General features: G+C 35.7%; 3 protein-coding genes and 1 long non-coding RNA gene across 22 annotated transcripts; 3 read left to right on the top strand and 1 right to left on the bottom strand.

Annotated features, from left to right (window-relative positions):
• The first annotated feature begins 1,280 nt into the window (after positions 1-1,280).
• On the top strand, positions 1,281-5,701 carry LOC104756129 (uncharacterized). Of its 12 annotated transcripts, none has more exons than XM_019239531.2 (13): positions 1,281-1,962; positions 2,094-2,120; positions 2,981-3,248; positions 3,359-3,430; positions 3,522-3,580; positions 3,660-3,798; positions 3,984-4,080; positions 4,186-4,252; positions 4,369-4,467; positions 4,602-4,691; positions 4,945-5,099; positions 5,170-5,271; positions 5,363-5,701. In XM_019239531.2, exons 3-13 carry the CDS (start codon positions 3,002-3,004, stop codon positions 5,448-5,450), a joined length of 1,215 nt encoding a protein of 404 aa, XP_019095076.1. In that variant the 5' UTR covers positions 1,281-1,962; positions 2,094-2,120; positions 2,981-3,001; the 3' UTR covers positions 5,451-5,701. The 12 variants fall into 12 exon arrangements, 6 of the variants coding, with proteins under 6 accessions (XP_019095076.1, XP_010476957.2, XP_019095077.1 ...); XM_010478655.3 differs by having other exon boundaries at positions 1,313-1,962; positions 2,070-2,120; XR_015586076.1 differs by having other exon boundaries at positions 1,337-1,962; positions 4,765-5,099.
• A 546-nt stretch (positions 5,702-6,247) lies between these two features.
• LOC104756127 (uncharacterized) lies at positions 6,248-8,197 on the bottom strand. 6 transcript variants are annotated; one of them, XR_762278.3, is made up of 6 exons: positions 7,995-8,197; positions 7,788-7,839; positions 7,448-7,608; positions 7,302-7,347; positions 6,673-6,816; positions 6,248-6,608 (listed from the first exon to the last, which is right to left on the bottom strand). It is a non-coding gene; the product is annotated as an uncharacterized LOC104756127 (long non-coding RNA). The 6 variants fall into 6 exon arrangements; XR_762279.3 differs by having other exon boundaries at positions 7,448-7,551; XR_015587096.1 differs by having other exon boundaries at positions 7,448-7,551; positions 7,788-7,858; positions 7,957-8,116.
• LOC104756125 (protein MAINTENANCE OF MERISTEMS) lies at positions 8,031-10,895 on the top strand. 2 transcript variants are annotated; one of them, XM_010478653.3, is made up of 6 exons: positions 8,031-8,525; positions 8,819-8,884; positions 8,971-9,618; positions 9,708-9,860; positions 9,946-10,326; positions 10,419-10,895. In XM_010478653.3, exons 2-6 carry the CDS (start codon positions 8,828-8,830, stop codon positions 10,614-10,616), a joined length of 1,437 nt encoding a protein of 478 aa, XP_010476955.1. In that variant the 5' UTR covers positions 8,031-8,525; positions 8,819-8,827; the 3' UTR covers positions 10,617-10,895. The 2 variants fall into 2 exon arrangements, with proteins under 2 accessions (XP_010476955.1, XP_019095071.1); XM_019239526.2 differs by having other exon boundaries at positions 8,430-8,590.
• LOC104756126 (homeobox-leucine zipper protein HDG12) lies at positions 10,540-15,554 on the top strand. 2 transcript variants are annotated; one of them, XM_087495905.1, is made up of 11 exons: positions 10,540-10,679; positions 12,251-12,489; positions 12,560-12,677; positions 12,760-12,948; positions 13,044-13,499; positions 13,589-13,690; positions 13,773-13,973; positions 14,053-14,233; positions 14,313-14,575; positions 14,673-14,762; positions 14,850-15,554. In XM_087495905.1, the coding sequence occupies exons 2-11, from the start codon at positions 12,371-12,373 to the stop codon at positions 15,198-15,200; spliced, it is 2,070 nt and encodes a 689-aa protein (XP_087352031.1). In that variant the 5' UTR covers positions 10,540-10,679; positions 12,251-12,370; the 3' UTR covers positions 15,201-15,554. The 2 variants fall into 2 exon arrangements, with proteins under 2 accessions (XP_087352031.1, XP_010476956.2); XM_010478654.3 differs by lacking the exon at positions 10,540-10,679 and adding an exon at positions 11,551-11,951.
• Positions 15,555-15,606: the final 52 nt, after the last annotated feature.

Below are 15,606 nucleotides of genomic sequence, written 5' to 3'. Positions count from 1 at the left end.
TATTGTCATTTTTTTACTTTTCACTCAATATGACGTTGTGTATGATTTGTAGCTTTCACCTAAACGACCCGTATGATGTATATTTTTTAGCTTTAATTCAAACGAGGTAGTTTTATTTTTCTCTTTGTATTTCAATTTCTTTTTTTTGTTCACCTTTCAGTTTATCTTTGACAAATAAAAAACCCACCATCGCAAAAGTCTATTTAAAAGCTTGTCAAGTTACCAGTTGATTAGGTAAAGTAATAATTCAACATAGCAATAATAACACTGATTTAGTAATCTAGTGATATATAAATCACCAGAACAAAAAAAAAAAGACTGTTCTATAAAAGGAAAGAGTCCTAAACGAAAACGAAAAAGAAGAGAAAGGAGAAGATATCTTCAACACAACGAAAATGATTGAGGGACACGTGTCGTCACCAACCACCTTGCCAGCCTTATAAAAGCTTTTCCGACTGTCCCCCGACGGCGACCGTGAAAGACAGCCACGATGTTTCCAAACCTTTGACACCTGTCCTCTAGTCCCCACACACAATAATTTTAATTTAGTACTTTTGTGCTGAGCCCTCCCCAAAACGGTAACGTCACGTGCCCAACGTGGCCGCCACGTGGAATATGACATAACCGGCATTTTCCTTGTATATAGCATTGCCTTTGAGCTGCCCAACCCAGCCATGGGGCCTTATTAGACTTGGTTATGGGGACATAGACAAACAAGTGTGAACGGACGTGGAGTTCTTATGCACCTTGTAAACGTAAATTAGGCCGGTGACGATTTTTGTCCGTCATTAATTATTATTCTATTTGTAACACCAACAAAAATCTTTAAAAGTTTTTTTTTTAATGACGATTGTCTTTTAGTTTGCTGTGGTCTCGCAATCTTACAATAAGCATCAATATTAATATTAATATTCAAATCCCGTATTTGACAATATGAAGTTAACCGCGACGTTTTTAAAGATATTTTGTGTGTTTTAAGCTGCACGTTTAAATATGGATGATTGCGGAATGCAATGAAATGAATGCTAAGAAAATGTCAAATAATTTTAGAAAAGATTCGTCTGTTAAACAATTTTTATGATCATGAGACATTGAGTTGTATTATTCTATTTTCCGATATAGTTGATTGTAAACTCAAAATATCTAAGTAATAATATTAAAACGTACTTATTAAGTATATAATATAACATAAAATGGCTTTGAAAATACGGCAAGAGAATCGTATTTGAGATAGAGATGTACCTATATATATTGGTAATGTAACAAACAGAATAAAAGCTGTCTTGGAGAGCAAATCTACAATTATATATATATCTTTAGAATGAGGCCGATGGACAGCTAATGGTGCCAATAAGTCCAAAGTTTTATATCATTAAAACACTAGTCATCCCCACTAGGCATTAGTATTTTCAATTTTTCATAGAGGATAAGATCACTTACATTCTAATATATATGTAAATTATATTATTGAATAGTTTGCTTTAAGATATGGAGTTGTAGTTTAATATCAGTCTAAACATAGTCATTATCTTAAACACCTAGGAAAAATCAGTTACTTTCGTTGCATCAATGATTCATATATAAAAACTAGCTTTTTCACACAGTATAGTTAAGCAATGTGGTTAACTAACTTATGATGGTCTAATGAATTTTTCTTTTTTGGTAGTTACTAGTTTAGCTGTACTAGTGAAGTAGTAGCCAAAGCTTTATTTTTTTTCTTAGTCGCGTTGAAAATTTTATCGGTCCCTTTGTTAAACAAAAAAAACAAGTCCTCTTTCTTCTTCGTCTTCATCTTCATCTGGGGGGATTCATCTCTCTTTCTTTCTCTGTATCAATTCATTTAAAGAACCATTCGCTTCTGACCTCTTCAACGGGGAAACAGCAAAACTCATGCGATTCTGAAAACTAATCTCTTCTCTCTCTCTCTCTCCCAATATAAAAAAGAGCGGTTTCAAATCTTTGGTAAGAATCTCTCTAGTTGTTATATACTCTCTTTGTTTTTGGGTCAGATTCATTGTCAATTTCGTATTTCACCGACACAATTCTGAACGATTAAATGCTGAATTAAGGGTTTTTTTTGTGAGCTGGTCTAGTTGGTGCTGGCTCCGTCAAGATTTTTGGTAAGTCTGTCTACTCTTTTCCTTTTTCTGTGGGGAGAATGTTTGCTTAAGGTTTTTACCATTTTTGTCAGAGATTTTATTGTTTTGGTTAGGGCAAGTTAAAGCATCCCTTTCCATTACTCTTCCACCTCCTTACATTTTTTGCATATTGAGCCTTTACTCAAAATCTTCCCTTTTTAACTCAACTTGCCCTTTGTAATTTCCTCGTATTGGGTTATAAACGTTTCATAGTGGAGAAAAATATTATACGAATTGCAAAGTTTCATGCTTTCTCCGTGATTTCCTCCCAAAGGTTTTATTTTTTTTATTTTATTTTGCCAATTGAGTCTTTTTTCCCCTGTTCTTGCAGTAATCAATCAATCGAGTTTGATTAGATATAGCTTATATAAGCCTATTTATCTGATAAGTGTCAAGGTTGGAAAAATCAACAACCTTCTTCTTTTACTTGTTTATTTATCAAACGGTTGTCATATTATTTACTTGTTTGTTTCTGCTTGGAGCTTGGTCTTAAAGTTTGATTGTTGTAAAGATTCGTGTAGATTAGATAGTCACGTTGAATTATGAAGATGGTTTAGTCCATGGCAGATGGCTCGTGAACCTGGTTTTTTACTTTATCCTTATGAATATCTAGTGGAGGAGAGGAAAGACTTGACCTGTTTTTTTTTTTTTTCGGTTAGACATTAATTTTTATCAACCTCCTCTGCTTATTGCATGTTCTTTTTTTTTTTTTTTTTGATTTGGAATCATTCTCCTCTTTTCTTCTAGCTTTCTTGATCACAGATTGTTTCTCACAAGATTCATTGTGAAATCTTTTATCAAAATTTGGCACTTACACTTGTAGATTTTGTTTGTGTTTGTAGATTTCTTAAGCTTTGTAAGAAATGGGATGCTTTGCATCAACGCCGAAAGAAACTGGTGGGAACAGAAGAAAGCCAACAAGCATCGGTGAGGTTTCAGTATATGTACCTGGTTTAAGGATACCGAGAGCTGTGGATTTTTTGCAGTCCATTGGCGATCAGTTACCCAAGGCTCTATTGGAACGCTTGACGGCTTTAAGAACACGTATAGTAGTGATGGCTAATCAAGAAGGACCTACTATAACAAGAACTAGGAGAAAAACACAACATGGTATTTATATATATGTTTCTGAACATCTTTTTGTGTTTTTGATATTTGTCTGCTTTCTACTGTTTACTGTTTTGAACTCTTCATGACTATTGTTTTTTTTGGCTATGGAGGTTCAACGCTCTCGGATCTCCATCAAGCTTTGGTAGACTATCTACCTGTTCTCTTGGGATTAAGTAAAGATGGTAATATATACTCTTATGTGTTTATAAGAAATAGATCTGTTTGGTTTCAGAGATTTATACTTGACCCTGCTGTATTTGTAATGTTCTTCAGGTAGCCATCTACAGTTTAAAGTACCATTCAATTGGGTAAATCAGGAGGATGAGGAAGAGGTGCGGTTACTACCAAAGCAGTTTTTCTTCAAGTGTCATCATAATGTAACAGACTCTTACAATGTTTACTTTTAACCAGGAAACAGAGATGTCAAACGTTTGGTATGAGGTTTTATCCGTTTTGCATCTAATGGCAATGCTACAAATGTCTCAAGCCAATTTACTGCTTCTTCCTAGAGGTTCTAGTGATGGTCACAACCATCCAAAAGTATCAGAAGGTTAGGCTTCTCTGATAGTTTATCTATCTTCAGTTGCCTGAGGGGGGTTTACATACATTCTGTTATGTTTTGTCTTAGGACGTTTTTTTTATTTGATGATTTTCCGTTTCTTAGTGGTTAATGAAATGTGATGGTTACGAACCTCGGACTGAACAGTGTTTTTTTTTTTTTTTTTTCCGTTATAGAAAACAGACGAGCTTCGATTGATATCTTCTTAAAAGCAGCTGGATATCTTGATTGTGCTGTTAAGAATGTTCTTCCTCAGTTTTCTGCTGAACAAAGGTTTGTAGATGAAAAAAAGTTCCAATGTCATTTTACTCTACATTTGGATAATTCTCAGTTGATTCTAATGGCACAATCGTTGTCCTTGTTTTCGTTTTCTTACAGGAGAATTTTACCGGTTGACTTAGGGGAAGGAGTTCTACGGGCCCTTTGCTTGCAGGCACTTGGCCAGGTAGCACCTCTCTTTTAATGGATATGATTAAGCTATCCCATGGCATATAACCGTAGCTCATGTGGTTTCTTTTTCTAAATTTTAGGATCTAACATCTTTCATGTTGCTGATTATAGGGTGTTGATATCCAACTTGGCATGGCGATTGATAGCTCGAAGGCCACTCTTGCAGTGAAACGAAGACTTTCATGTGAAATGGTGAAATATTGGCAGCAAGTAAATTCCCTTACTCTTATCCAACTTTGTTGTCATTGAGGCATCGTCTATTGACTGCCCCCCACATATCTTGGAAACATCTAAAACTGTACATTAAAATTCTTCCTTTTCCTTGTCGTTGTGCGCTGAAACAGGCACAAGATAATCTAATGAATCTTCCATTAGCAAATGGTTGGGGAGAAAAGCATGGACTCTTTGTTAAGTGGAAGTATGTTGAAGCTAAGGTATTGTTTGATTCTTTCTTTCTTTCTTGCTCTGTTACTCCTTTCATATGTAAACTTGTCTGGCTCTTTTCAGTTATTGTCCTGTGCTATGGCCCTTCCTTGTAAAGTCTTTGTGTCTCTGTCTTTAGAAGACACAAAACTTCGGTTCTTGCTTATCATTACATTCTGAGAACCATGAGGCTTTTACAAGAATAGGCGATTAAGGTCCATTTATCTAATGTCTCGTTTCATCTTCTGGAATCTTTTGGATCAGGCTGCGGCTTACTACTATCACGGTTTGATTCTTGATGAAGGAAACACAGAGAAATCACATGGCATGGCAGTTGCTGCTTTGCAAGCCGCAGATGAATGTTTCAAAGAAAGTAAGAAAGCATCCGAAGCATTCAACGCCTCTTCACCTACTTCAAGGTAATTTCTATCTCTTTTGGTCGGAATTATATTGAGCTCATGGGGTGACAGTTTAGCGGTTGTTTTGCAGAACACCGCCGCTTTTTGGAACGATGAAGTATCTAACCGAGAAAATCCCGAAAGACACTTCAAGTAAAGTCAGGATAAACCGTGATCTATACTCTTATGAAAAGTGAGTTTAAATCTGTCTTTCTTACTTTTGCAATAACATATAAAGCTCAGGATTTTAATATTAATCTGTAAAAATGCTCTCTGATTAACAGAATCATGGAGACAGCACCGACACTTCCTGATTTCGCATTGGCATTGAAACCAGATGAATATCAACTTCCTCTCGTTGAAGCTTCGTAGTCTGAAGATGTGCAAAGTGCTTCAAACCAAGTTTACGAGAGCAATCGAGGAATAGAGATGTGTAAACCTTATAGAGCCAAAAAAAATCAAGTGGTTTCCAATGGCTGCCTGCAAAATTACGATGATCTGATCTCTGTTGTGTGTGAGATAAGGACAACAAAAAAACTTGTCAAATTGGGTTTGGATCAGTTTACATGAGAGAGATCTTTGTATGTTAGTATATTTTTTCAATAAAGTAAAATTTTTTTCCATTTCCAATATTGATAGTAATTTCAAAACCCAATTTGATATAAAAAAAACTTATCAAATTGGGTATATATATATATATATATATATATGTTCTTGGTGATGAAAGTTGCTGGTAAGACAAGGCTTTTAACTTGAAGCTTGAAGAATCATATAAAATTCTGGAGTAAAGCAGAACCTAGAGGAGATGGTATATTCTTTCAGACAGCAACAGGACCAACGCACCTGTTCGGTCTCCGTTTTTACTTTTAGGCTTAAAGTTTTAGCGGTTATTAAAATAAGTGTGATCTTTATAGAACGAAAAGAAAAAGTATGTTATTTATAGAAACTGTAATGTGAATCACTGAATTTTCATTATTACATTTAAAACACCTAATTTATTTATTACTAGTATTACAGCCCGTGCGTACGCTCGGGCTTTGTTTTGCTGTATTTACATCAAATAAAAGAAAAAAATATTGTTATTATCTTTACATATAATTTATAATTAATTTATAATAGTTGAAAGTCCATTTTATCTATCAAATTATAAACTTTTGATAGAAACTAAATTTTCTTTTGCTATAATCTATAATCTGAACATTTTAAAATAATTGGAGAATACAATGTAAGAGAACATGTATCGTATCTTTCATAACTCTTTATCAGATACTATAAAGATTACATGCAAACAAAAGACATAGGGATGAATTATCGATACTGTGAGATGAGAGGGAGTTTGAAGTCACTGATTGAAAACGGAAGCGATAAAGTAGCAGAGTAAGCTTCGTTAAGTTTTATCAGATGTGGTCATCTGCATCTTTTGCCAACACGTTCATCATACCACATGAAAGCATTGCAATACTCATATATATATATATATATATATATATATATTTGTTGCATCACCATGGTCAATTGGTCATACGTATTCTGTAAAAGGTAAGAAAATTTAGTTTCATATAAAGTTGGGAGTCTAAACTAAAATATTTGTTACCTTCAGAAATCAGAACTGCTCAAATGCGTTTGGTGAATTAGATGATGAAGCACGACTTGGGAGTCTATGGTGAGAGAATGTATCGTTATTGGTGTCTACTGAATGACTACAACTTTGAAATTGTGTTGCTGCTTATTGGAATATCTGTTAACACCAAAATAAATAAATTAGTTAGAAAATAATGCAAGAATATGTGTTTACAATTCAAGGATCCAAAGAACAATACGTGTTTCATTGTGTTTCCTTCTCTCTTTCCTCTTATTCATAATGCATGTCACCACTCTAACTTTGATTCAGTTTATCAAGACAGTTAATTAGAGTACCATAACACTTTAATATCAAGATCAAATAGATAGAGTTTCAAAGAAAAACAGTCAGATAAACAGAAACAGAGCAAACAAAAATTGGCAATGGAATTCTAGAGGAACTATGTATAATTTTCAGATCAATGGAAGATAAATCTACAGCTATATGATTTTCGATACAGAATCTTCCACAACTATAATAAAGTAAAAACAAAAATAGGAGATATATAGGGATCGTATGACGAAATAAATCTACAACTACTCCATCTCAACACCGTTATATTGCGGTTGATTCAACATATGATCTGATTTCAACTTCTGTACCTGAATTCCCTTCTGAATGATTCTCCTACTTCAAGTCATACTATTTCTGCAAAGTAAAAAATCAATCCCTTTAGAATCTTTGGTAAATTAGTGTTCAAAATAGAGTAAACTTTTTGCAAGTGCATTTCACGATAATATATCAGTACCTTTATTGCTTTATATTGTTTCCTCAACCTCTCTAATGATCCATTTCTCCATCTTTGAATTTATCTTGTTCTTTACATATGCTGCGTACGTCTTCATGTGTGTCCTTACAAATCCAAGATGTAGAGCGCAATAAAAAAGGTCAATTTCACTCTTGCAACTCCTTGAACGATGCACAGTAGCCGCCAAACACACGGTTAAACCAGTAAAAAATAATGAAAACATAAACTGTTGATTTATAGAAAGAGTAAAAGAATGCAAATCAAACTTTTCAAAAACTAAGACATATAATTTCCAATTATAAGTGAGAATTCGAAATCCCAGTCACCCAAAATTACGTACCATCCCATTTTCCATGGAGGATCCTTGAATCCATTTTGCTCCTCTGAGATATCTAAACAAAATTAAGAAGACTTAAAACGACTCAAGTTAGATGAGAATAAATACAACGATGAGGTCAAATGATTCAAAAAAGATAAAAGAGGAGGAAAATCTGAAAGTTTTTGTGAACCTAGAAAAATCTAAAATGGGGCAGGATACTTTTCTTACACCACCAACTCAGACGCAACGATGTCGAACATATATGGAGACAAAGATTTCTTGAAAAGAGATCGTGGGTGAGAGAAGATGGAGGATCATGGACTCGTGAAATGGGGAAGTTGAGATACGATATCAACTTAATTTTGTTGATAGAATATTATTTTGTTTAATTTTTCTTAATTTTGAATTTATGAATAATTATTTTTTGAATTACATGTGGCAAAATGCTAGAATATGATCTTGTGATTTATAGGATAAAAGGATTTAACCACAATTAATGAACTTTGAGCAAAAATGAAAAAATTAATTAAAAGTTTAAAACATATTGTATGGAGAAAATAAAATTATATTTAATGATTATTTCATGTGTATAATGTTACTGAGGATTTATCTTTTTGAGTTTTTTTTTTTTTTTTTTTGTTTTTTTTACCAAAAGAGGATAATTCTTCAGTCGACTCTGCCCCGCGTTTGTTCTCAAATTTCTCCGAAGCAACCACCTTCTGCGATCTTCTTCCCTCCTCTGTTTTCGTTTCCAAATTCGTAAGCTTTTGTTTCTGTTGAGTAGAGACATGTTGTTCGTCCCACTGGTTTGTCCCAGTTTCAAAGTTAAGAGATTGATAGAACCCCTAAAATTGTTCCCCCTTTCTAATCGTAATTGTACTGCTCCTTGAAATTTCAGTTAGATTCATCCCCATTGTAGTCTCGTAAAGTCTTAGAGTAGATCAGGAACCTGAAGAAAGTTATTGCATTGTTTAGATAAAACAGGACCCGAATCATCCTGTCTAATTGATCGCGTTTCACACAGAAACCCTAATTTTGATTTCCATTATCAGATACTGACCATGCCCGTCCTTTACGAGCAAGATAAGCACGTCTCCTCTGCTATTCTGACCGGACAGGTAAGTTAGTAATCACAGTTTCACTCCACCTGGATTATCTTCGTCTTAAATCGAACAACTTGGGATAAGTGTTTTTGTCTTTACAGGAGAGAGGTGTGCTTAGATGCCAGGAACGGACCTCATTGCTTCATCACTGGAAGCTCAATAAGGAGCAGATAGAATTGGTGGACAAAGCTGGTTTCGGTTGGTTTCGCCTAATAGGATCTATTAGCTTAAACAATTCACTTATCTCTGCCCTTGTCGAGAGATGGCGTAGAGAAACCAACACGTTTCACTTCCCTTGTGGCGAAATGACTATCACTCTCGATGAGGTGTCGTTGATCCTCGGTCTTGCTGTTGATGGCAAACCTGTCGTTGGTGTTAAAGAAAAAGATGAGGACCCTTCTCAAGTATGCCTCAGGCTTTTGGGGAAACTACCAAAAAGTGAATTGAGTGGTAATCGAGTCACTGCGAAATGGTTGAAGGAGAATTTTGCAGAGTGTCCAAAGGGAGCTACAACGAAAGAGATTGAGTATCACAGTCGTGCTTTTCTTATATACCTTGTTGGGAGTACCATTTTTGCAACTACAGATCCCAGTAAGATCTCTGTTGATTACCTTATTCTCTTTGAGGATTTTGAGAAAGCTGGAGAATACGCTTGGGGTGCTGCAGCGCTTGCTTTCTTATATAGACAAATTGGTAATGCCTCTCAACGGTCTCAGAGTATCATTGGTGGCTGCTTGACACTCTTACAGGTTTGTTTTCATTTGTCTTAAGAATATCATCTTCTCTTGTTGTTACTTTTTTACGAGAAGTTCTTATTCAGTTGTGTTACTATTGTCAGTGTTGGAGTTACTTCCATCTTAATATTGATCGGCCAAAGAGAACCACCCGGCAATTTCCACTGGCACTTTTGTGGAAAGGAAGGCAACAGAGTCGATCGAAGAATGACTTGTTTAAGTATCGCAAGGCACTTGATGATCTGGATCCATCAAATGTAAGAGTTGAATGATTGTTTTCTTTTTAGATTTCTTTGTTTTGAATCCATTATGATATTTTGTTACCACTGAAATCTCTTATAGGTTAGTTGGTGCCCCTTTGAAGGAGATCTTGACATTGTGCCACAAAGTTTCAAAGATAATCTACTACTTGGAAGGTCCAGAACAAAGTTGATTGGTCCAAAAGTAGTAGAATGGCACTTCCCAGATCGATGCATGAAGCAGTTTGGTCTGTGCCAAGTAATCCCGGGAGAAGTTCCTCCCAGAAGAAACGAGAAACACCATGACGAAGACTTAGTGGAAGATATGAACACAGCAGACGAAGAATGGATGAGACGAAGGGAAAACATTGTGGAGAATGAAGGAGGAAACGGTGATGAAAGTGAATATATGCAGTGGTTCAATAGCATCACAGTCCCAAAGCTTCACAGAGATACAAGTCTCGAAGCTGATATAATGAATGTGGTAAATGCATCTTCTTCTTCTTCTTCGTTATTTATTTTATGCATAGTCACCTCGAAATTGCTTGTTAATACGATTTCTGTGGCCTTTTGTAGCAAGCTGCTATACTACAATTTGACGAGGTGGCCTCAACGTTATCATTAGAGGATCTACATCCAGAGGAAAGAGAAGCAATCGAAGAAGCAGTGATGTGTATGTCCAATGCCTTGAGAGTAGGAGATTGGTACGAAGCGTCAACAACAAATAAACGCAAGCGGAGAGAGGAACAACAACAAACGGATTGGAGCGAATGAAAGAAATGAAGATCCATCTGTTGATCAGTTAGCTTCAGGAATTCACTTAGAGAAAGAAGATGTGTAAGTCCCGTCCTCACTTGAGTTTATTATGCTTTAACAAGCATTTTATATAACATTTGCTAGTTGTTTGACATTAGAAGTAAGTAGGAATCTTGGTTTGGTATCTTAAAGAATACTAAAAAAGAGGGTACATATATATTGAAGAGAGAGAGGTCATAAGTGTTTAAACTGTTTGAAGGGCAGCTGCAGATTATTGAGAGAAATCAATATGTGCAATTAAAATTTGTTACAGCTCAAACAAGAGCATTAGATGAGAAAGATACGGATAACATACTGTCACACGTTAATATCATGTCTTGGAGTAGTCATTAATTCGCACATAGCGAGTGTTTGATGTTCCTGAGGAAACGAGATGCGATAAATATGGATATTTCATAGTAGTACTATATATAAAAAACCATTTTTTTTATTTATTTTATAAGTAGTAAAAGATGAGTACAACTTCACGCATTAAATGAGAGTATTTAGCAAACAAATTTTTTTTTTTTTTTTCTCTTTTATCATACGCTCAACAACTAAGTATAAATTTCATAGAATGATGATGACCCCCAATTGTATATACTTTTCCCTAAACTATGCAAGTTTGTGGGTGATTCGCATAAAAGAAGATGTAAGGACATTTCCAATATGTGTATTATTAGCAAAAATCGGTATTTAATTTAATAAAGCAAAGGAAGAAAAAGAGGAGAGAAGATGAAGTCAGCAAAAAAACCCAGAGATAAAAAAGTCAAATTTTGTCATTACATGACAGCCTTGATTAAAAAAAAAAGAAGTTCACTCGTGGATAAATAAAGTTGCCGGTTTTTTAAAAACCTCAGGTGAATTTTAAAACACGCCGGCTACATTTTAATAAACCGGAACTAATATCACCGGAGACATCTCTAAAAAGAAAGGTTTTGGTATGAGAGCATTAGAGAGAGAGAGAGAGAGAGAGAGAGAGAGGGTAGAGGTAGAGTAGTAGTAGTACTTTGTTGGGCAGAGTAATGGAGAAAGAAGCAAGAGAATTAAAAACCCATCATAACCTCTCTCTCTCTCTTCATCTCCCTCTGTCAAAAAGAACAGCCATTAAAAACCCATCAGTATCAGTTACGCAATTTCTCAAGGGGGAGACAGGTAAGAAGAGAGAGAGATTTTGGAATCTGTAATGAATGTAAAAGGAGCGAAAGGTGGGAAAGAGAGAGAGTCAGAGAGAGATGACAGATGAGCAAATCATAAAAAAAAAAAGCACTAATGGCGCTGCTACTGCTTATGATGATAGGCTCGAGATGAAAGGTCCATCATAATAAGATCAAAACTTTTTTACTCTCCTTTTCCAAGGACCATAATTACGGGTTTTGAAATTTTTTTTTTTTTGGGGATTTTATTACATTTGATTCTTCTTCTTCTTTTGGCTTTTAAATAAAACCATCGTATACCAAATCTAGCCTTTTCTTCTCCCCATCCCTTTACAATATAGTATATTTTCTCAGATTCTCTTCCGTTTCGTTTCTTCTCTTTTCTTTTCTTATTCTCTTTTTTTTGATTAAGGGAAGAAATAAAGTTTGAAACTTTCTTCTTTTTGTTTCCACTAGGTTGGGCGTTAATGGTTACTTACTGTTGTGTGGTGATACAGAGTTAGTAAGTTTACCCTTTACTGATTTGGTTCCAAAGGACGACACAGATACTGTTCTAAACCTCTACACTACACTTTGATGAACATGGAGTTTTTCGGTGACAGCCAAAATCACGACGGCTCTGAAACCGATAAGAAGAACAAGAAGAAGAAGCGATTTCACCGTCACACTCCTCACCAGATCCAACGCCTCGAATCGTATTACCCCTTTTTCTCTCCTTGTTCTTTTTGTTTTCTGTTTTCTGATGACATTGTTCTCTGTTTGTAGTACTTTCAATGAGTGTCAGCATCCAGATGAGAAACAGAGGACTCAACTTAGTAGAGAATTGGGTTTAGCTCCAAGACAGATCAAGTTCTGGTTTCAAAACAGAAGAACACAAAAGAAGGTTTTTGTTTGGTTCTTTTGTAAAGTTTCTCTCTTTATTGTTTTGTCTCCATAAAAATCTCTATTTTTTTTGTTTTTTGAAGGCACAACACGAGAGAGCTGATAATTGTGCACTGAAAGAAGAGAATGATAAGATTCGTTGCGAAAACATTGCCATTAGAGAAGCTATTAAACATGCCATTTGCCCCAACTGTGGTGACTCTCCTCTTAATGAAGACGCTTACTTTGATGAACAAAAGCTTCGCATCGAAAATGCACAGCTTAGAGATGAGGTTTTGTTTTTTTCTCTCTGAGACCTTTTTGTTTGCATTGTGATTGCTTTTAGTTTTTTAACTTCCATTAACATTTCATGTTTTTAATTTTGCAGCTCGAAAGGGTTTCGAGCATTGCTGCTAAATTCATAGGGAGACCAATCTCTCATCTTCCACCATTGCTAAATCCTATGCATGTTTCGCCATTAGAGTTATTCCATAGCGGTCCTTCACTTGATTTTGATCTTCTTCCAGGAAGTTGTTCTTCAATGGCTGTTCCTAATTTGCCATCTCAACCAAACTTGGTTTTATCAGAGATGGATAAGTCTCTTATGACCAACATTGCTGTCACCGCTATGGAAGAATTGCTTAAGCTTCTTCAAACTAATGAGCCTCTATGGATCAACACTGATGGATCTAGAGACGTTCTCAATCTTGAAAGCTATGAGAATATATTTCCAAGATCAAGTACTAGTGGTGGAAAGAAGAGTAACCTTCGAATGGAAGCATCTAGATCTTCTGGTGTTGTTTTCACTAATGCTTTGATACTTGTGGACATGCTCATGGATTCTGTAAGTCATTTATAATCCATTTCAAAGTTTTTTGTTGTTCACATTTGGTTTCTTATTTGTCTCATATAGGTTTTTTCATTAATTTGCAGGTCAAATCAGCAGATCTCTTTCCCTCTATCGTTGCAGCGTCTAAAACTCTTGCAGTGATTTCATCAGGATTGCGTGGAAACCATGGAGATGCATTACATTTGGTAAAGAGAAACACTAATTGCTCTTAAAGATGATAATAGCTGTGTGAAACTTATGCTTAACTTTAGCTTTGGCTGGTCTTAGATGATTGAAGAGCTTCAGGTGCTTTCGCCATTGGTAGCCACACGTGAGTTCTGTGTGCTAAGATACTGTCAGCAGATTGAACATGGAACTTGGGCTATTGCAAATGTCTCGTATGAGTTTCCTCAGTTTGTATCTCAATCTCGGTCATATAGATTTCCTTCTGGTTGCCTGATTCAAGATATGTCCAATGGCTATTCAAAGGTTTGTAACCGTTCTGTTTTGTTTCATTCTTTTAGCATCTCAAATCATTTTACTGTACCGTTTAAATGTACATCAACAGGTTACTTGGGTTGAACATGCTGAATTCGAGGAGCAAGAACCGATTCATGAGATATTTAAAGATAGTGTTCATAAAGGGTTAGCTTTTGGAGCTGAACGTTGGATCTCTACTCTTCAAAGAATGTGTGAGAGGTTCACGAATCTATTGGAACCTGCAACATCATCCCTTGAACTTGGTGGAGGTAACTAAAGACATTTTTTTTAGAAATTCTAATTGTTCAGATAATTAAACCATCAGTAACCTATTGGAAATCGTTTCAGTGATTCCATCGCCAGAAGGGAAGAGAAGTATAATGAGACTAGCTCACAGGATGGTAAGCAACTTCTGCTTTAGTGTTGGCACATCTCACAACACGCGCTCAACTGTTGTCTCCGGACTGGATGAATTTGCTGTCCGTGTGACTTCGCGTAAGAGCCGACATGAACCAAATGGGATGGTTCTATGTGCAGCCACCAGTTTCTGGCTCCCAAACTCTCCACAGAACGTTTTCAATTTCCTCAAAGATGAAAGAACTCGGCCTCAGGTACCACACAGATTTAACATTACCATAGAAACAAGAATCATTTGGTGTTTTTAAATCTGACATTATTTTTTTTTGTTCCTCTGTTTCGTTTTTAAAGTGGGACGTCCTTTCAAATGGGAACTCTGTTCAAGAAGTTGCTAATATTACAAACGGATCAAATCCTGGAAACTGCATATCAGTTCTTCGTGTAAGCTTCCTCCATTTGACACTATATAGATTATTGAATTCTTGATTCTAATGATTGGTAGTTTGGTTCACTTTTTGTTTTCATCAGGGTTTTAATGCATCTTCATCAGCACAAAACAACATGCTGATCCTACAAGAAAGCTGCATAGACTCATCAGGTGCAGCGCTTGTGATATACACTCCAGTGGATATACCAGCATTGAACATAGCAATGAGCGGTCAAGACACATCTTGTATTCCCATTTTACCCTCTGGTTTTGCCATTACACCAGACGGAAGCAGCAAAGGAGGATCATTGATAACGGTTGGGTTTCAGATAATGGTGAGTGGTATGCAACCGGCAAAACTGAACATGGAGTCAATGGAGACAGTAAATAATCTCATCAATACTACTGTCCACCAAATTAAAACCACCTTGAATTGTCCTTCAACTGCTTGAGACGTCATTAAAAGCTAGTATTTCCCCATCTGATTTCTGAGAAGGGTCTTCAATGAGCAGAGAAGTGAAAGGTCTCATTAAAAGTATTTGTCTTCAATGCCTGCAAAGGGTGTAAGAAATCATTATTCTTCTGGGTATCTCTCTCTCTCTCTCTTGTTCATTTTTTTGGGTTTCTTTCTTTTTTAAGTTTAGTGGAAAGTGGGAGTCAAGAACGCACCATGCACAAAAATGTTTTTTTTGTATGGTTCGGGCATTGACTTCTGTTTGTTTGTTTATTTACTTCTTTTTGTCTATTTACAATGACTAAGTTACTATTATTGGCTTATTGGTCTAGTTTATTTCATAGTTTCTCTATCTATAGCCATTAATTAATCTCTCTCTATTACTATTGGCTATTGAGTTACAA

Source organism: Camelina sativa, chromosome 17, assembly GCF_030686135.1.
Source record: "Camelina sativa cultivar CO46 ecotype springtype chromosome 17, ASM3068613v1".
Lineage (NCBI taxonomy): Eukaryota > Viridiplantae > Streptophyta > Magnoliopsida > Brassicales > Brassicaceae > Camelina > Camelina sativa.
Note: the sequence above shows the minus strand (reverse complement) of the source record. Positions and strands in the feature narration are given on the sequence as shown.